Source organism: Neofelis nebulosa, chromosome 14 (genome assembly GCF_028018385.1).
Source record: "Neofelis nebulosa isolate mNeoNeb1 chromosome 14, mNeoNeb1.pri, whole genome shotgun sequence".
Taxonomy (NCBI): Eukaryota; Metazoa; Chordata; class Mammalia; order Carnivora; family Felidae; genus Neofelis; species Neofelis nebulosa.
In genome coordinates, this window is record NC_080795.1 from 8532865 (window position 1) to 8553151 (window position 20287).

The window sequence follows — 20287 nt, forward strand, 5'->3', positions numbered from 1 at the left end:
ACTCTTGGTGGAGAGGTTGAGGGTGTGCAAGAAGGTGCCTCCAAGAAAGCCCTGGAAGGCTCTGGGTGGAGGGCACAGGCCACAGGGTCAGCCCAAGCGGGTTCACTGCCTCCTTGGAGGCTAAGGACAAGAGGGGAAGTGGAGGCAGAAAGAAATGCCCCTGAAGATATTGGTTTGGGTCGCTGAGGGAGTTTGTACTTGTCGGATTCAACTTTCTTGGTGAGGTAGGAGCGGTTACCCTTGGGGAAGAGTGAGTGATGGGGCGGGGGGTGGAGAGTGAGCTGGGGGTGTCTGGATCAACCCCAAACAGGTCACTATCCTGGAAATGAAGGTGCCTAGGTCGCCCCAAGATCTCTTCACAGAACCATTCCGCCTGGGGCATCTTGCGTCGCCTCGGCTGTGGTCGGCTGGCCCCAATTCTTGGTCATGTTTCTCTCGAGGGCTGACTCTCAGAGCTTGGGATTGGTTTAGTTTTGCTTTGTGTTTCAGGTACCTCCAATTCACTCCACCTCCAAGATTCGAACTGCTTTCCTTTGACAAACTGCGACACCCTCAGCGGTAGGACGCGGTGGGAGCGTAGAGATCGCTCATGGCCTGGAGTTCCTTTTCTCTCTTGGCATCGGCATGGACTGTTTACATCTCTCCGAATTCATACAGGGAGGCCCCAAACCCGCAGTGTGGGGGTGCTTGGAGATGGAGATTTGGGGAGGCAATCAAGGACAGATCCGATCAGGCAGGGGGGCCCTCGTGAGGGGAGTAGTGACCTATAAGTAGCCTTATAGGAAGAGGAACAGCTACAGGTCTCACTCGGTGCCCGCACATGGAAGAAGGGCCGTGTGAAGACACAGTGAGAAGAGGCCGTCTGCAAGCCGGGAAGAGAGTCCTCACCAGAAACAGTGTTCTCTGGCATCTCGATTTTGGACTTCCCAGCCTCTAACACTACGAGAGAATAAATTTCTGTGGTCGAAGCCACCCAGTCTGTGGTATTTTGCGCGGCAGCCTGAGCTGACTCCTACTGCATCACCAAATGAACAAGGAAAAGGACACGGTCACCTATTTTTATCCAGCCAAGCTCAGAATACCAAGAGTTCTTCTTGGTTCTTGAGCAGCGTGGGGACTACGGGACGCTAGATGACGTCATCCTGGAGGGCAGAGTGCCCGGTCCTGAGGTACAGCTCTCGTCCTTGAACCTTTCTCAAGGGTTGCTCCCGTGTTGGGCTCTTGATCATGGCTTCATTAGGACTCCATTTCAAACGACGGCCGGTACGAAACCCGGTTCAAGTGAGAACACTTGCTCCCCGTTGTATTAGGTCACCTTGGTGCACATTACCCTCTGGAACCCTCTCATTTACATGCGCTCTCTTCTCATATGAGCTCTTGAAGTAAATCTGAATTTGTTTAGACAATTTTATGGGTACTGTAAAACCACAATTGAATTTCAGGCCTTTGTAGAGGTCCCGCCAAGATGCACTCCAATTAGAAATAACTGCTGTTAATGCTGTTACGATGTGGTGGCTGCCCGCTATACCCCAGACCTTTGTTCTCCTAAATCCCTCGAGTCTCTTCTTTATTCTTCAGCTAAATAGACAGGCCCCTAGAATATACGCTTTTGGAATCGTAATATAGGAGCGATATTGTGCCTCTCTCTTAATTAACCTTGTTAAGCAAGGATTTGGAACATTAGCTGGTTAGGCTAAGAGGGCCTTTTGAGTCGCTCAGTACACATCTGCAGTTGAGTAGGATGTCCCTCTTGTGAAATAAAATGCCTTTTATTCTTTGGCATACCCCAAATACCTTTATTATTCTTTGAGAAATGGTGTGACAGGCTTGTTTAGCGAAACAATGTGTGCAAAGTGCATAGCTTCGTGCCAGGCACAATGAAACCTTAGCTATTGCTTTTATTATTATAAAACAAGGTTCCCCCCCACCCCCCTTTTTTTAAGGCTTTCTGAATGAAACGGAAATACAGGGGCAGAGTCAGAATCACGCAGGCGGCTCAAGATAAATCAGTCCGCAGTGGATTCCACTGATTCCACACTGCCTGAGACCACTGCCTTTCTAAGAGCATCTTACCCCATGACGTTCACGACTTGTTTATTTTGACTCTCACAGGGTCTTCCAAAGCACTTCTCATCCTTTCCTGCTCCCCGTACAAAGGAAGGTAAGAGACAAAGGCTGCTGTTTTTCTCCCGAGGCAGGCGCCCCCTCCCAGGCTGCAAAGGAGTTCCAGGGATACGGTAATGAACACAGTTTTCTTAACCTTGCTTTTATAGTTAATATCCAAATCATGAGAGCAGTTGGCCAGGCCATTGAGCTGCAAGAATACAACAGATTTGAGATAAAGGCAGCATCGACGAACACCAACGCATAGAATTGCCCATTCTGTGGAAAAATACAACACGAACCCCAACCTGAAGTGCTAAATTAAACATTTGAAATTAACCACATGGATATGTTTTCTGGACTAACAGGCAGCAGTTAAACTAGCTCAGTAGCAATGTCATTTTCAGAGTCAGAAGCAACCATTCTTTGAGCTCTTCTAGGGAAAAAAATGTGCTCCTGTGTAGACTTTGGGCTAGAGTCACTGTCTCCCAAGTTCATTCAGGGAATGTGCAGGAAGGCTTCCTGACACAGTGGCTCCTGATGTACACTCAGCAGCACTGGCACTTAGTCTGTGAGCACGCAGGGCATTAAGCAGTCAGCGTTGGTGTGACTGTGTTGGGAAGAAGGACACGGGAGGCTGGCCTGTCCTACACCTGGTGGCATAGGCTCAAAAAGGCCAAGGCTGAGAGCAGGGTGATAGAGAACCCAGAGCCCTGTGTCCTCTGTAAAGAGGGCATTCTAGCAATCTACAGTAAAACCTTGGTTTGCGACCATAATTTGTTCCGGAAGCGTGCTTGTAATCGAAAGCACTTGTACCTCAAAGCGAATTTCCAGAACCACTGGCTAAGTCGTGATCACGTGACATTCGCTGTCACGTACTACGCGTATTGCAAGACATCGTTCCTTTATCACGTCAAAACTTATTAGGAATGTTTGCTCATCTTGTGGAACACTTGCGGAACAAGTTACTTGCAGTGCAAGGTTTTACTGTACTCATTCATGCTCCTCACCTCTCACTCCAGTTCCCTGCTTCACTTGAGCCACCTCCCCCCGTGACCAAAGTGAAGGGCAGTTCGTGAGAGAGAGGATTATTTTTCTTACCCATCTGTTGCAAGCAGACTTGACAAAAATGGGCTATTTTTTTTTAATTAAAAAAAGAATAACCTAGCCAAAAAGCAGATAGCAACATTATTTGCAAAGGCATCAGCTGAAAATACGAGTCTAGATTACAGAAAAAGAAGGGTACTTGTAGTTTCCAGATACATCCTGTTGGACAAAAATGCTGTTCTCCATCGAAATAAGCATCATGCACCACTGGGTATCAGATGGTATCGGCCGTGGAGCTGGTCTTTAGTGTTTCTTGTTCTTGCAAACGAAGCCATCCATTATGTTAAAGATGCCCATAAAGTCAGACAGAAGCAACGCTATCTTGACAGGCAAGATACTAAAGAGAACACAAGAGAAGGTTCCTCGGTTATTACCATGAAAGCACCTTTGCCAGTTCAGTTGAAGTGCAGTGTCACTGACTTGTTGTAGCTGAAGTCATTGGCATAGGCACACATTCGTGTGCATGCTTCAGGGCCACCCAGGATTTGTCTACTACGTGGGAGGACACTCGCCCGGAGTCTCTCTACCTCTCCTCGCTTTATTTGCATTCACTTGTCTCCCTCCTCATGTCAGTGTCCAAAGCCCCACTGCGCTATGTAATGATTGCTGGGAAGCAGGGAAGTCTGGTGGACTTGGACGAGCCTGCCTTGAGTCCTAGCTCGGTCACTTATATGCCAGCTCAGGCACATGACTTAGCCCTGGAGCCTGTTCCTACAGGTGTGAAACCAATCATCGATCTTTCTTTTTTGGGACTCCTGTGAGGATTAGATGTAATAGGTCTCCAGACCTTTGGCAATATCCAGCGGAGGACTGCTCACCTTCTCCACCCCTGCTCACTTTTCCTAGCAGAGCACAGACCCCGTCAACCCTGACATTCACACCGCAGAGCTAGGGGAGGTACACTAAATAGCACAGGCACAGTACCACTCTTGTGCTAAGTGAAGCCTGGCCAGCAAAAGGATGTAGGAATGATATCGGGGTGTTGCACAAAGTAGATACAATAAGCTGCAAAGAAAAAGGCGCTTCCTTAGGCAAGAGGGACAATGGCTGCCAGCCATGATATCTACGTTCATATAATGAACAACCATTGCCCGGAGGACTGGAATTGCTCATCGTGCCAGATGGCCAAGCTAGACCCAGGGAATGTTAAAACAACACAGATTTCAACGCCACAGCGGGGGAGTGGTTCAGTAATGGAATGTGCTTCCTTGCAAAGCAGGAAGCACATTCCCTGGGGGCGGGGCTGGGGGGGGGAAGGGGGGAGTGTAATTGGATGACCTGTTACAGTCCAGAAAATGAATGGAGAGAGTGGGGATCGGCAGTAGCTGCAGCAATATGGCATCACAGTTCCTGTAACTGGGGTCCCGTGCCCACAAAGTGCCGCTGAAGGTCTCGGCGCTGAAACCCAATGGGGAGTCTCAGCACTGAAACCCAATGGGGAGTCTCAGCACCGAAACCCAATGGGGGGCAGGGAGAACAAGCAAGGATGCTCTCTTGTGCTTCTGAGAGGTCGTTATGTTCTCAGGTTTCCCGCCCCCCCCCCCATTTTTTTTTTTAACCATCTTATACTCCAAATTTATCCTCCAACTGCCAGCTTTACCCATACCACAGATTCCTGAAATGTTTGGCTTATTATCTGGCCTTAACTTTGGGGCTCTGTCCTCGAGGAAGCATGGACACACTATCTGTTCCAACATGATTATTCTATGATGCCCACAAGAAAAATCATCTCTCCTTAAAAAAAAAAAAAATCACTTCAGTCTGTCCACAGATCATTCAGGAAATACACTTCTTTTTGACCATAATGCAATACCAAGAGGGCGGGAAGAATCCAATTGCATTCTCTAGACTCTCACGGGAAACACTGCCAACTATGGGAATTTGAGATCATGTCAGCAGATAGACACAATGAAGGGATCAAAGATCAGTCCTTTAACAGACAGTTTTTCAGTGGCCCCTCCTGGTAGGGGATAAGTTATTGACTGGCTTATTAGAGAAGTCATAGGAAGGTGATATTCTTACCTTTTAAGAACCATTACGAAGTATAAAAACCTTGGCACATATAAGTACACTTTCTCTTTCAGGATAGCATCGACTATCTTTTCAACCATGTATTCTGGTTCCAGAATCGGTAACAGAAAAGGACGGCTAGGGAGTGAAAAAAAGCAAAAACAAAAAAGCCCAAGTTAATAAATTAATAATAATAAATCTCACAAATCAGGGATAAGAAAGATTATAAGACATTATTGCTTGCTTCTTTCCCTGCCAATTTGACCTATTTCTAGATTTACTGCTTTATTATCAACACGATAATAACAACTTTAATTTGAAATGGCACAAGAGGATTCTAACTCATACACTCAGGTCACAATATGCAGCGAGGTGAAACCATATTAAATAGCTGCCCGTCATCTCCATGAGATGCAGATTTGGGCATCTGTGTCCCTTCAGTGATTCTTAGTCTTTCCATGGAGACAGGGAAGGGGGCAGGACAGAGTTTGGTGGCAGACAGAGAGTGAGGCCAGGAATGGTGGGTGTGTGTGTGTGTGGGGGGGGGGGGTAGGTCCAGTTCCAGGGGTGGTAGGAGCTGGACCCAGCCTTGAGAAAGCATCCACAGTAAACTCAATATCTTCAACACAAAGACATCTGAAGAAAGAAAAAAATTCTGAAACCAATTGTAGATCAGGCTGAATCTGAATACCTTTTTAAAGAACATTAACAAATAGAATAAAATAAAATAGGTGGTCCATCATTTTTAAAAATGTAGTTTTATTTATTTATTTATTTATTTATTTATTTTTTAAAAAATTTCAGTGTTTATTTTTGAGAGAGAGAGAGAGAGAGAGAGCGAGCGAGCATGAGTGGGGGAGGGGCAGAGAAAGAGGGAGACACAGAATCCAAAGCAGGCCCCGGGCTCTGAGCTGTGAGCACAGAGCCCAATGTGGGGCTTGAACCCACAAACCGTGAGATCATGACCTGAGCCCGAGTCGGAAACTCAACTGACTGAGCCACCCAGGCGCCCCCCTAAAATGTAGTTTTTCTTAAAATCAAAGGACGTACTTACACAGTAGAACAACCTTCAAACATTCCAGTGTTTATAAAAAATGGGCACACAATAGTGGTCTTGACCCCCTTTAGTTTCTGGACTATCGTTTCTGTAAATACAGATTCAGCAAATCCATAGGCTGCAAATTTACTTGCACAGTAATCTGAAAAAGGCAAACGACACTAATGTCTATACTGGAGTTTTCAAACGGCATTACGTCGAGGTTTCCTCCTAACACTAATACCGACAAAGGATGGGACAAGTTCAGAGTTAGTTTGTATGGCCTTGGTCTGTGCCCACTGCAGGAAGCGAGGGGCGAGTGGGAAGGAACACTGTCACTTCAAGGTTGGTTGACAAGGACCAAGGGCCCTCCCGGAGAAGCAGGGCTCGGGGGTGCCTCCGGAGGGTCACAATGCTAGACTTCACTTCCACTTTCACCTTGACGGGTCGTCAGACCCTCCGCTGGCTGTTACGCAGGGCACAGCATGTGCAACTAGTCCCCGTCCCAAAGAGTTTCAACACAATCAGGGTGGGGAGACACACGTAAGAATAAATAAAATAATACAGGAGGTAGAGTCCAGGCTGAAGAGATCAACGTGGGTCACGACCCTCAGATCAAGTTTTTTCCTAACTATGACTCTTTCTTCCGACTCTTCTGGAGAACGTCAACCTCTACCTCTCATGCCTCCTGCAAATGCAGGGTGAATGGGAAGTGGCCTTCACGTCCTTGGCGGGCGTTTGGTCTACAGTTGCACTCACTCCAGAGGAATGGAATTACTCATCGTGCTAGATGGCCAAGCTAGACCCATAGCTATGTTAAAACAACATAGATTTTGAACTCGAGGCGTGGAAACGTTTGGAGAAGAAAAGGCATTTCGGTAGACTTTGACTTTCCTTTTCCTCACACCATCAGAAGGGGCAAACCTGTTGTTCATCGTTGTTCTGGAGGGAAAGCAGCTACCGCAACCAGCAAGACTCGGGTCCCCAGATTGGCCACGGGTTAGCCGGTGGGGGGAGGGGAGGGGAGAGGGGGAGTCCCAAGCAGCTTCCAGGGTCCTCTGAGTCATTTGGTGTAAATGCGGTTCACTGAGCCCCTTGATCTCTGAGATTCAGATGAGCCCATATGGCCCGGGACTCGGGCAGCCTGGATCCTAAATGGCACGCCTGGGGATTCTGCTGCCGGGGAGCCAAGAGAACACCGTGGGGATTACAAAAAGCTCACACGTTCCTAAGGTGAACAGGGCGCCGGACGGTCTTGCATCTTTAGACAGATGTGCCAGGAAAAGGACTCAGAGAAGCTGCAAACAGCCCCGTGTGAGTCCAAAGACCCGTGAGGTAATAACACAATGCGGTGGATTCCGAGGAGGCTGGAGGAAAGGAGGTCCTGCGTTCAGGGAGGTGTGTGTAGACGGGTAGCATCTGGGGTGGCCAGTGGTTCTGAAAACCCGGTTCGTGGAACCGATTAGAACTGTGTTAAGACCACTGTGCACCGTCTTGAGCCGCAAGTCTTCAACCAGCGGAAAAGCAGAGAGGTTGATTTTTGGTTTCTTGGGCTGGAGAAACTTTCTCCAGACCCACAGCCTAAGGGGACCACTCGATGGAAACTTCCGAAGGCCCAGTGCTTCTCCTCACCATCCTGATAACAGTACCAGGGGGATTTGGTGGGGGGGGGACTATGCTAACCACTTATATAAAAAAATTAGCAGTCAGGTGTCTCTCTCTCTTTCTTTCTCTCTTTTAAATGTTTATTTATTTTGAGAGAGAGAGAGAGAGGGGGGGGGCACAAGCAGGGGAGGGGCAGAGAGAGAGGGAGAGAGAGAATCTCAAGCAGGTTCCACAGAGCACACAGCCTGAGGCAGGGCTCGATCTTGTGAACTGTGAGATCATGACCTGAGTTGAAATCAAGAGTCGGACGCTTAAGTGACGGAGCCACCCAGGCGCTCCTCTTTCTCTTTTTTTTTCATTCCAGGGGATTGCGTGGACCCAACGATCCCAAAGTGCAGAGTTCAAGTTTGTGTAAGCATATCTGATGGGCAGTTTTGAGGCACAATGTTCTCCACCACTTACCTTGTGGAATATATCTCTTGATTTATTCCCCTTTATCATTAGTACCTGAGGTCAATGTTGATTATTCAGAGCTGAGTAAGACAAGTTATAAAAGAGTTTGTGAGTGCAAAATATTACATTTCTCTTACCTGCCAGTTTATTTACTCCAATTAATCCAGCTGAACTTGAAATGCAAACCAAATGGCCATGATCATTAGCTATCATAGCAGGTAGAAAGCATTTATACGTCTAAGAAAGGCAAAGAAGACTGTTAACCTTTTATACTTTTTTTCAGACGTTTCTGTATGATGAAGAAAGTCTTTTAAGTTCATAAAAATACCTGAAGGCACGGGGATATAAAAATTTAAACATCTGGAAAGTAAGCTTCTTAACTTGTTTAGCCTTTAAATCAATATTTTTCTGATGGCAGTTCTAATATTATTAAAAATAATTTATTCAGACTTACATTTTGCTCACATTTGACTTTCAAAAACACACTATTCAGACAGTAATTGAAGCTGTACAGGACAGCCTGAACTATGGTGGGGACAATCCATAAACCAGTAAGAGTACTCGGAGACATGATTATTCAGATTAATATTGCCTTTCTCCCCCAACTTCGGTCATGTTTGAATTTCAAATTTTTCTGAATATTGTTCATCAGACACACTGCTGTTGGCTTTGGTTTAAAAATTCCACTTTCGGGGTGCCTGGGTGGTTTAGTTGGTTAAGTGATATTGGCTCAGGTCGTGATCTCATGGTTCACGGGATCGAGCCTCGAGTCGGGCTCTGCACTGACAGCATACAGCCTGCTTGGGATTCTCTCTCTCCCTCTCTCTGCCCCTCCCCTGCTCACACACGTGTGTGTGTGCGTGAGTGTGTGCTCTCTCTCTCTCAAAATAAATAAACTTAAAAAACTAAATAAAAACATCACTTCGTCTTGAAATTCATCTCTACTTCTTTGAATAATGGTTTCTTATTTGTATGTCATGTCATTAAAGAGAATATGCTAGAAAAAGAGGACCTATGCTGTGTCTCAGTACTACAGAACACCTTCACTTTTGATTTGGGACCTGGAAAGAAAGAAGGTAAAGGAGAGAGAAATGAGCTTTGATAGAAGATATATTCTACAACAAAAAAGTAATTCATTAAACAGGAATAACCGCATACTTACATGAATTTATGTTTCATATTTACTTTCAAATGTGAGTAATACGGATAAATATGAGAAAAGGGATTTCTTATAAAAGTCAAAGAACGTTTGCGTGCATCGCAATGAGTGTCAGAAAGAAACGAACATGTAGGGAGAGGTGGAAAAACAAAATGAGCCAACAGTGCAGCATAATAAAAAGCCCCCTGCGTTCCGACAGGCTGAGGTGAGTCACTTCTTCCTGGGGACGCATCCCTTGGGAGCATGGTCACCACGAGCTCTCTGACCCTCTAGCAAGTAAGCGCCTGCTCCGTGCAGAGGCTCAAAGAATGTATGCAGACTTGCCCAGACAGAGTGTCAAGAGTGAGGCTAATGTGGGGCAGGGACACGCCAGCATTGTGGGGACAACTAAAGGAAGAGGGAGAGAGAAGGAAAAGACCAAGGACAACAGAGAGGAGGAAAAAGAACCCAACATGAGATTATGGCTTTATCTTCATTCTGGCTGAATAATCTAATTTCATTCTAAAGAAGGAGAGGGACATTTGGGACAGGGTAACATAAATCACTTGCAGTAGCTCCTGAAGGAACGTGGCATCCGCTTAGTTCTGGATGTTTCCATCTTTCTCCTGGAAACGATACAGAATGCCAAAAATACCACCACGCAAGGATGCTTTTTGGTGAAACTAGGGGACAGAAAAATAACATTTGAAGGCCACCACATGGGAGTTGGGTGGGGGGTCAGGTGGGAAAGCGTGAGGAGAGGGGAGCTCAGGAGTCTCCAGCAAATACTCCCTCCCAGCAGAGAGGCCGCCCAGGGCAACAGGAACAGGGAGAGGCAGGCCGGGGCATGTGAGTGGGTGCGGAGGCATGGCAAGACAGGCTTCAGCAAAGACCAGGAAAACACAACTTCTGCAAGGAAGACCATCACCTCTGAAGATCAGGAGCTGTGCCCCTTAACGTCCATGGTACCTGTGCTGTGCCCTTTAATGTCACCGGCTACAGGAAGAAAGGCTACAGGAAGAAACTTCCCTTTGCTTGACTGGATACTGAGCCAGGTGTTGGATTGGATACTGAGCCATTCTTGGTTTGCCCAGAATAGACCTGATTAATGCCTGCTTATTAATAACGCCCTCTTCCACTTTATTTTATTTTATTTTTTGTTATTTCTAGATTTTTTACCTCCTCCACTTTCAAAAGAGTTCCAACTTAGGCAAATGATAAGGTCAGCCTGGTCATGTATGTGGTGTCATTTCTGTGTAGCCTCGAGCAAATCTTTTAACTCCTCTGATCCCTTATTTCATTGAGCTGTATCAAGGATTACGCAGGAGGTGCCTAGGATAGGCTGGCGATCGATAAATGATAGTAAAGACATGGGCAAAGTTGTGTCTTTGCAAGATTCCTGAGCAGGGTCTCAGGCAAGTGCAGGCTAAGTTGGATCAGGAGTCTAAAACCAAGAAGACTGTGCTTTATTTACACATGAATAGAATTGTAAGAGAATAAGAGGAAGTACGTCTAAATTCCGAGTAGCTGTATATTTGTTATGAGACGAAAAAATAATTACCCATAAATGCGCTTTGAAATTCACATCTAAAGACTTTTCTATCAGGTCATCTGGGCAGTTGAGGAAATCTCTGCCTGTCACAACTCCGGCATTGTTGATCAGGATGGAGACATCGCCGACTTCTTTTTTAACCTGAATTGAGTAACAAGAGCCACACCACCCACAGAGTAATTCCTTACATGATCGAAGTTTAATTTTCCCATAGTTTTTAGACGCTTCTTATCCTTGTTATAACACAGATGGGGTTTACGTCTTTTGCAAACAAAGCACGTTTCATTTCCCTTGCTGAGTTTGCAGAGCATCAGAGATCCAAGTCTGATGGTTTTCTTCTCATTTCTTCCCCCCTCCACTCCCCCCTTCTTAGGACGGTTCCAACACTGCAGGGCCGTCGGCCTTAACAGAGCGGTTAGAGCTATCCTCATACTTAAGCGATCAGTCGCTTTGTTGCAGGCTCTGTGTATGTAGCAGGTGATTTCAATCACTGTGACAGGACATAAGGCATTATAGGCGTGACATATAAATTAAGACCCAGCCCACACTGAGAGGGGGGCGGAGCAGGAGGGTGTGGAGAAAGCACAAAATTCCTAAACACGTTTTACACTCGAGGCACAGTGCAGAACCTGTCTGTCCTGCTTGGGCTAGTGGGCTGCTTTTCTTCTCCCTGACACAGGCTTCTGGGTGCTAAGATGTGTCAAGAGAGGATCTGAGTGGGCTCCATTTGCCGGCCCGAGTAGGCACTCAGTAACTTTTATTTCAGAAATAAAATGTCTGGGTGTGACCCTGGGGCCTTCCGCTTACGGTGAATCTTTAGCTTGTCATCTTGGCTCTACTGGCAGAAGTGAGCACGGGATTTTCCAGGATTGGCCACGGGAGAGGGTGGTGCCCCTCTGCTCCCTTCTGTGTTCTGAATTTCATCACTGTGATCTGTATCACACAGCAGGGCCTCTGTCCCCAGGTCAGCGACAGCCACCGGCTGCAGGCGCCCCATGCTCAACAGGAAGCTCACGCATTACTCTCACATCTCTAGCTCTGTGTGTGTGTGTGTGTGTGTGTGTGTGTGCGCGCGCGCATGTGTGCACCTGCGTATATGGGTGCAGTCGGCACAGAGGGGGGCATATTACTGACACCACCTGAGGCTGTCTGTCATCTGAGGTTGTGGGTCCTAGCAACGAGGCTGATGTGTTGGGTATTTATTTGTTACCCAACTAGATGGGTGGCCTAGGGAAAAACCTTAGGACGAAATACAGACTAAGAAAAGCTCACGCTTCATGGTAGAGTTTTCAGATAAAAGCATCCAAAACAATCTAAATTAGAGTTTTATTTGGAGAGTAGCTAAAATACGTCGCCAAGTTCAAGCTGAACGGCTGTCAAGGCTAGCCACAACCAGCCCTACCTGAGGCAGAATCAGGTACGGCCTTCCGGTCACGGAATAATGAGTAAACCACAGGAACGGAAGGCACAGCGCGAGGAATGTCGCCAATGGTACTGTGGTAGTGTTGCACGGTGACACCACACCTGTGGTGAGTGGGCCGTGACACATAACAGTGTTACCACGTCACCATGTTGGACACCTGAAGCCAGTGTGCCATTGTGTGTCAGCTACACTCAACTAAAAAAAAAAAAAAGAAAGAAAAAAAGAAAAGCTGGTCCGGGCTGTGGACCGGAAGACAGTACTAGCATTAGAGGCTGACGCGTTAGCTCAGAGTCAGGGCTGGCAAGGCTAGAAGTGACATCCAAGGGAAATAAACTGGGGCATGTATGTCCACTGTGGCCTCTCACATAGATCAAGCGTGCTCTCAAACACTTGACCGAATAAACATCCGACTTTAATTTCAAAATGGCCTCCAGGGGCGCCTGGGTGGCTGCGTCTGTTGAGCCTCCGACTTCGGCTCAGGTCATGATCTCAAGGCCCATGAGTTCGAGCCCCGCATCGGGCTCTGTGCTGACAGCTCAGAGCCTGGAGCCTGCCTCGGATTCTGTGTCTCCCTCTCTCTCTGCACCCCCCTCCCCCACTGGTGACTTATGCTCTGTCTCTCTCTGTCTCTCAAAAATAAATAAATTAAATAAAAATTAAATTAATTAATTAATTAATTACATTAAAAAAAATTTTTTTTTAAATGGCATTTAGGCTTGTATCTTTGCAGTATATGAAAATTATATCTCTATGAATCATACTTTAAATGTATGGGGCTAAGCATCCGTGATAAGATTTTTCATGTGAATAACCTTCCTTCCTATTGATTTATCTATTTAGCATATAGGTTGATCTTCATCTATTTTTTTTTTTTTCTTTTAAAGGACTCTCCTGTTCCAAAGTCTGCTTTTTCCCTTTAAATTAAACTTGGAAAGACATCATGAGTATTCAGCCCCTGACACATTAGAGCCAAAGGGACCAGGTTTAACTGTATGTGACTTACATATTTATTACTGACCAATGACAGCCTAATAAAATGCTCACCCATGGGATGAGAGTAAGCTTGTCAGTATCATGTACAAGAGACAGAGGGTAGCATCTAAGGTAAAGGCCACTGACTCTAGTTGTTAACTAGCTTCCTTCTTCTGCAATCACTAGGCTCCTCACTGTAAGAATGTGGCCACAGACCCCGGCTGACAGGTCTAGTGACATTCCCACACAAGCTGTGCCCGCCTGTCAGTTAAGCACCGAACTTTGGCTCAGGTCACGATCTCACAGTTTGTGGGATCGTGGGTTCGTACCCCGTGTAGGGCTCTGTGCCGACAGCGCGGGCCTGGCGCCTGCTTCGGATCCTGTCTCTCTCGCTCTCTCAAAAATAAGTAAACATGAGGAGTGCTGAGAGGAGTTGTTTGCAGTCGGCACAAGTGAACATGCCAGGGGATCGGTGCTTTAAGTGCACAGGGGTGAAGCTGTGAGCACAGCAATAGCAGAGACATACTTGTGCTTTGAGGGAGGCGCGCGCTTGTCAGGTTTGGGTCCCTGGACTGTACCGGGCTGCCTGCGACGGAGGCTGCAGTCACCGATGCGGAAAACTGAAACAAAACTTCAAAGCACACCCACCAGCCGGTTACCTGCCAACCTTACCAGGAGACAGTGAGGTGGGAAGCAGCAAAGGGGATTCGACTCAGGGCCTAGAGATTGTGCCAGAACATTCCAACGTGGCGGGTTCCTTCCTTCTCACTAAACTGGGGAATTCTGGGTGTTGCCACAAGGGCGGCCCAGGACAGTGATGTGTGGAGTACTCATGAGGACGCGAGGGGAGAGAAATCCTCATGAGGGAGAAGAGGCAGCCATCGTGCGACTATGTGCCTCCACGCACTAAGGAAACCCTTACCGTTGCATGCTGGAGTGGTGACGTCCTGCCAGCCTTCTTTGCACGGGCAGCGGTATCACCGCCTAAGGAGCAACTGTGGTCAAGAGTCTTTGGGATGAATACAATATTCTGTTTTTCTCATGACTATTTAGGCGAAATATACATTCACGTGAAAGGCACTGTGGTGTGGTGGAAATAGCTGGGTTTAAACTCAGACAGGAAACGGGGTCGAGTCCTGGCTTAGTCACGTGCTAGCTCCGGGACCCTGAGCAGATTGTTCAAGATCTCTGTGCCCCCTTTTCCCTCCAAGAAAGGGGCTGCCCCCTGCCTCTTCTACTGTAACAGGGGAAAGCACAGCCCGTATTGCCTGGTGTGTAGTGGGTGTATTCTGGCTGGAGTCAACAGACTCAAGGCCAAGCTCGGTCTTTGCCACTTGTTAGCTGTTTCTTGGGTGAGCTGCTTACCTCCCTCAGCCTCGGTTTCCTTATTTGTCAAATGAAGATAATATTGGACCTCACTTTATAAGATTATGATACAATATAGATGGGCTGCTTAGCATGGTATATTGTATACAGTGACCTCTCAAAAATCCTCGTTCCCACTCCCCGATACTTTTTAAATTAAAGGGATGCTGGAGACAGGCAAATCCGCACTGAGCAAGGGGTTGAGACAAAGAGAAGGATGCACGTGAGCGAATCTGTAGAGAGAGCTCACCGCCCACGGGAGATGGCGAGACGCAACACCTACCTGCTCGGCCACTCTGTATATTTCTTCCTTTTGGCTGCAGTCGCAAGTGTAGGCATAGACTCTTGTGGCTCCGGCTTCCCGAGCCATCCTGCATGTTTCCTCGTTCCCCTCCTTGTTGATATCCCAGAGAACCAGCACCGACCCGAGGTGGGCAAATCTGAGGGCCAAGAGCCTTCCCAGTCCTCTCCCAGCACCGGTGATGAGCACGATTTCACCAGCAACGTTCTTCCGTGGTCTGGGGATGAAGGTGAAAATCAGGGTCTCCAGAAGAGCAATCACTGATTTTCCTAAGAAGGTGAGCAATTCCTTGGTGAACTTCAGGTTGGAAGCCATGCTGTGGCTGAGACCTACAGAGAAAGAGAGACCCACGTAAAGACCTCGGGGACCATTCCCTCTGAGTGTGCCATCTACGTGGAGCGCAAGCTTTCTGAGATAGTGGAAGAAACTGGCTGTGTAATTGAAGCTTCTCTCTTGGTAGCAGATTCTGAACTTAGAAAGGGCAGGGGGCCCACAGGGACTGCGTCTTGGCCAACTTTCATTCGCAGCACCAAGTGGGGCACACATCTGAGTGCTGTACAGGACAGAAATGTTCACTCCCCAGGCACTGTAACCGTGTCAACATTTGACCCGAAGAAGAAGAAAATTATTTCTCCTAGTTAACCTTTCTTAACAGTAATCACAAAAGCCCTGTTGGTTGCATCATGTGCTTGAGTGCAATGCTGGCCCACAATATGTGCTTTGGGAACGTCATCATGTGACTTGGGTTCAGAGTGCTGCTCCCCAAGAAGTCACCCGATAGGTTTGTTGAATGAATAGGAGGCCTGCCCTGTCACTCGTACAGGGCCACGGCTTACATCCTGTTATCAGTTACTCACACGTTAGTGAGAGTGAGTTTACAAGATGCTTTACGAAAGACCCGCTGGGAAACAAGGGTAGGTCTTATTTCCTACGGTGTGAGAAGACATGTGTAGCAGGGGGGCTACTGTGCTGGGGGTGGGAAGCTTCTCTGAACGGGCTGCCCGATTGAGAGGCACAGAAAAGGTGAGGAGGTGTCCTTCATTAAAGAACAGCAGGTGGTCACTTGTTTTGCAGTTTGGCGGAGGACAGACTAGTCACGGCTCATGACGATGGGTGGAGAGGTTCATCGACAGCAGGGCTTGGGGCATGGTGGGACCCTTAGGAAATTGTTGGGGGCTCAATTGCTGTTTCTTGTCTCATTCTACGGATGGAGCTGGAGATCACAACGAATGGGGATGTGGTCCACCCAAGGCCTTGGCTGCCGTTTAGCGCAGGGCCTGCTGACTTCATTTATTACGTCCGCCGAGCACCGATGCCGGGCAGGTCTGATGCTGGGCACTGGAGCTGAGGGGGTGGGTAGCCTCCCATGATCTCTGCCCTCACGAGCAAAGGGTTAGCTGAAGAAACAGACCTTGAGCAAAATAAATAAAGAATGACAGGGTGCTATGGAGAGTAGACAGGAGATCTGACTTAGACCGGGCGCTGGGGAAGGAGCAACAGGAGGGATTTGCCGGAAGGTGGCATTGGAGCAAGTAGTCAACTGATGAATGGCCAGCGGTAGAGAGAGCTGGGAGCAGCTTGACCGACAGAGGGGAGAAGGAGCCTGAGGCTCGAGGAAGGTTTGGCCTGTGTGTCCAACACGGCCCAAAGAATTAGAGCGCTGGCGGGAGGGGGCATGGCCATATGTGGCGGGGTGCTGGTTTCACCAGGCTTTGGATGAAATGGCCCTCAAAGGCTCCGCCGTCTTTGTTCACATTTATTTTCACACAGTCGCCTTTGGATGACTGACTGGGCGTCTCAGGCCCTGCGCGGTTCGGAAGGAAGGTGCTTTGAAGGGCAGACAGCGGTTGGCATGCTCTTACTTTAAGCCCACTCGCGGGACGTGTGGCTTGAGAGCTGCAACAACGAGGGTCAGACTTCCCCCAGTAATAGGGCACCCCGGGCACCCTCCCCCGGCTGCAGCCGGGTCGCCGCCAACACGTCTTCCGGGGGAAACCCCACACCAGCTTATCAATGCCCCCTCCGGGAGAACCACCGTGTAAACCCACGCCCGAAGGCCAGAGGTCCACGTCTCTCCTCGCGGGACTCCGGCACCATCTGGGTGCTTAGAAGTCTCACCCCTGACCTGGGGGAAGGTTCTTAATGCCACGGGCTCTCGACCCCAGCACTCTGTCATCTCCACATGGGCATGACCTAAGACCCCAGGCAAGGTCTTACCACTGATTGCTGTCTCGGCGGATGCTTACTAGGTTCTTAAGAGCCTGGCATCCTGAGGTCTGCCCCGGGCATCTGGGGTCTAGGGTGTCTGCTGGGGATCTGCACAGGTAGTGAGGTGTAGAGATTAAAGTGTGCACCGGGGGGGGGGCGTCCGGGGGGGCTCAGTCGGTGGTGAGCGTCCGACCTCGGCTCAGGTCACGATCTCACCAGTTTGTGAGTTCGAGCCCCACATCGGGCTCTGTGCTGACAGCTCAGCGTCTGGAGCCTGTTTCAAATTCTATGTCTTCCTCTCTCTCTGCCCCTCCGCTGCTCGCACCCTGTCTGTCTCTCGCAAAAGTAAATAAACATTAAAAAAAACGTGACAGCGCGCGTTGGAATTCTGGATCTGCCACTGACTTCTCGGCAACCTTGGTAAAAATGATTTTATCTCTTGTGCCTCAGTTTCCTCTTCTAAATAAGGGGATTCCACAGCAGGCACCAATGGGGGCAGCTGTGGAAGTCAAAAGACTTAATACAGGTAAAGTAATAGGGTGTGTAATATGGCCACGATGATCTCTTATGAAATTTCTGAGCAAATTGGAAAGAAAAAAAGGTCCTCGTTGCTCTGCACACAGCTCCCTCCAGGGTGCATGGGGTGGGGGTGGGGCAAGAGGGATCGGGCTGGATTTCAGCACCTGCCGGCAGGTTACTCATCATCTCCGGTCCTACTCCTAAAGCTCATCACGTGGGGGCCTTGTTAGAACAAAGCCAGGCACGTAACAGCAGCAAAATGCCTGTGCGTGAGCTAGAGCTCCGGCTGACGTTCCTGCTGGCATGTGAATTATAATCCCTGGTCATAACAACAAAGGATGGTTATAGGAAGCATCCTTACCAACAAAAGTAAATGCGGGGTTCGGTTTCAGTGTCAAGACTGTGCCTTATGTAGTTACAGAGCATATTGAATGTAATCAGGTTATAGACACCTCTTTGGTGTCTCCATCCCACGGCCTCTCACTACTTGGTTCAAAAGCGGAACTAACTGGGGGAGCCTGGCTCGGTTAGAGCCGGCGACCCTTGATCTCAGAGTCGTAGGTTCAAGCCCCACGTTGGGTATAGACAGCTTATTTTATTTTATATACTGTTTTAAATTTCTTAAAAAGTTTATTTCTTTTTGAGAGAGAGAGAGAGCGCGCGCGCGCAAGGGAGGGACAGAGAGAGACAGGGAGACACAGAATCCAAAGCAGGCTCGGGCTCTGAGCTGTCAGCACAGAGCCTGACACGGGGCTCAAACTCACGAACCCGTGAGATCGTGACCTGAGCTGAAGTCGGATGCCCAACCGACGGAGCCACCCAGGCGCCCCAGAGCTTATTTTCAAAAAGAAAAAAAAAAAACCAACCAAACACAGTAGGCTTAACTATTTGGGGGCAATGTGAGCAGGTGCCTTTCTCTTCCCAGCCCAGGAGGCAGCAAAGAGCTCGGTAAGAGGTATGGGATGAATGGCTGAGGGGGGGGGGGGGGGGCGCGGCGGGGAGGGAGAGGCAGACGCACTGCGCAGCAGAGAGCTGGGGACCAAGGCAGCGTGGACGGAAGAGGATACCAGGGACGGATCCCGCCCTCTGCTCCGGGACGGGGAGGGGACGCTAGCAGCCCTTCCTTCTGGGTCTCGCGAGTCTGAATCTCGGGGACAAAGGGGCGCTCCCTCCGGCTCACCTGCCCGCGCCCTTCCCCCACCCGACCACCCTACCCCCCCCCCCCCCCCCCCCCCCCCCGCCATGGTGTTACAGCGTTCCCGCCGGCGGGTGCGGGCGCTGGCGCGGCGCGGAGCCCCGTCCCCGTGGAGGTCTTGCCCGGGCCCTGGCCCCGGATCAGGACTCGGGTAACTCACCCGGGACACGCTGCCCTCGCTGTCCGCGGAGAAGCAGTCCCTGCTATGCGCACCGCCTCACTGGCTCGCGGCGGGGCGAGGCTCAGGGGTTTATTCCCGCAGCTGGCCCGAGGCCAAGGGTAGGTCAGCCGCGCCCGCGCAGTGGGTGGAGCCGCCGGGGGCTCCCGCAGGCCACGTAGGCCCGCGCTCCTTCTTTCCTGCCTTTTCCCCCTGGCGGCCAGATGTACAGGCCGGACATTTATTTGGTCGCCGTGGCCGGACGCGCACGCGCCGGGATTCGAAGAGTCATCCCTGGGTGTCGAAAAATTCCGATATCCAGGCTGCCTCCTGGATTATGAAGTCAGAATTTCTGGGTTGGGAAGGGCTTAGGTATCAGCACGGAAAAAGTTCCCCAAGTGTTTCCAAAGAGCAGTCCCGAGGGTGGGAACCGTTGTGTTAGAGAACAAAAAGGAGGCAAGGTGCGGAGTCCTTGGATGGGGGGGCGGGTGGGTGGGCGACGCGGTTTGCCCGAAGGGAGCCAGGTCAGGTCTCTGCGCCTCACAGAACGGGGCACAGATGCGGAGTTCTCCAGCAGAATCTGACTCCTGCAGTCAAGGTCAACAGCTTCTCTGGACCTGTGGCTGTAAGGAAGGTGGGTGTGGGAGAGACGCTTGGAAGGAGTGGGGTGCTGGGCAGGAGTGGGTGCGGCGCTGGCAGGAGGCCAAGAAGTAGGCGGGGGCGAAGTTGGTTCTAAGGAGAAGAGGTTGATGGCTTCTCGGCCTTTTGGCTAAGATCAAGTGTAAGGAGATGAGGTTGAGAAAAAGTCAACAATGGACTCTGGCCCAACCATTGTTTATTGAACACCTGTGTGTACAAAGATCTAGAAGATAGAGCAATGCTGCAACCATGGAGAAAAAAAGATGTTCAGTTAACATTAGATAACCCTCTAATACCGCACACATCACTGCTGAAAGGCTTTATTATATAGGGTGGAGTTTGTTGGGTGGCCTAGAGAAGCTGAAATATCAGTGAGTTAGGGGGTGTTGAAGGAAAACCGGGGAGTGAGGTTAAGACCGCATTTGGAATTCACCCAGGGTGGGGTGGACACACGTCAGTGGTGAAGGCTCAAAGGAGAGCAGGTTAGCCAGTTGGGTGTGGAAA

At 49.2% G+C, this 20287-nt stretch overlaps 1 protein-coding gene across 1 annotated transcript; it reads right to left on the reverse strand.

Annotated features, from left to right (window-relative positions):
* Nucleotides 1–1044: 1044 nt before the first annotated feature.
* SDR16C5 (short chain dehydrogenase/reductase family 16C member 5) lies at nucleotides 1045–19266 on the reverse strand. The gene is made up of 7 exons (XM_058699629.1): nucleotides 19148–19266; nucleotides 15048–15394; nucleotides 11014–11145; nucleotides 8452–8551; nucleotides 6275–6419; nucleotides 5233–5358; nucleotides 1045–3547 (listed from the first exon to the last, which is right to left on the reverse strand). The coding sequence occupies exons 2-7, from the start codon at nucleotides 15378–15380 to the stop codon at nucleotides 3454–3456; spliced, it is 930 nt and encodes a 309-aa protein (XP_058555612.1). The 5' UTR covers nucleotides 15381–15394; nucleotides 19148–19266; the 3' UTR covers nucleotides 1045–3453.
* Nucleotides 19267–20287: the final 1021 nt, after the last annotated feature.

What these genes read in the sequence shown, in the direction of transcription:
- SDR16C5 (XM_058699629.1), bottom strand. Translation starts at nt 15,380, where the DNA reads ATGGCTTCCAACCTGAAGTTCACCAAGGAATTGCTCACCTTCTTAGGA. An exon ending in TATACAGAGTGGCCGAGCAG is followed by an intron (nt 11,146 to 15,047) that starts GTAGGTGTTGCG and finishes TACTCAATTCAG; the next exon opens with GTTAAAAAAGAAGTCGGCGA. An exon ending in TTCGTAATGGTTCTTAAAAG is followed by an intron (nt 3,548 to 5,232) that starts GTAAGAATATCA and finishes TGTTCTCTTTAG; the next exon opens with TATCTTGCCTGTCAAGATAG.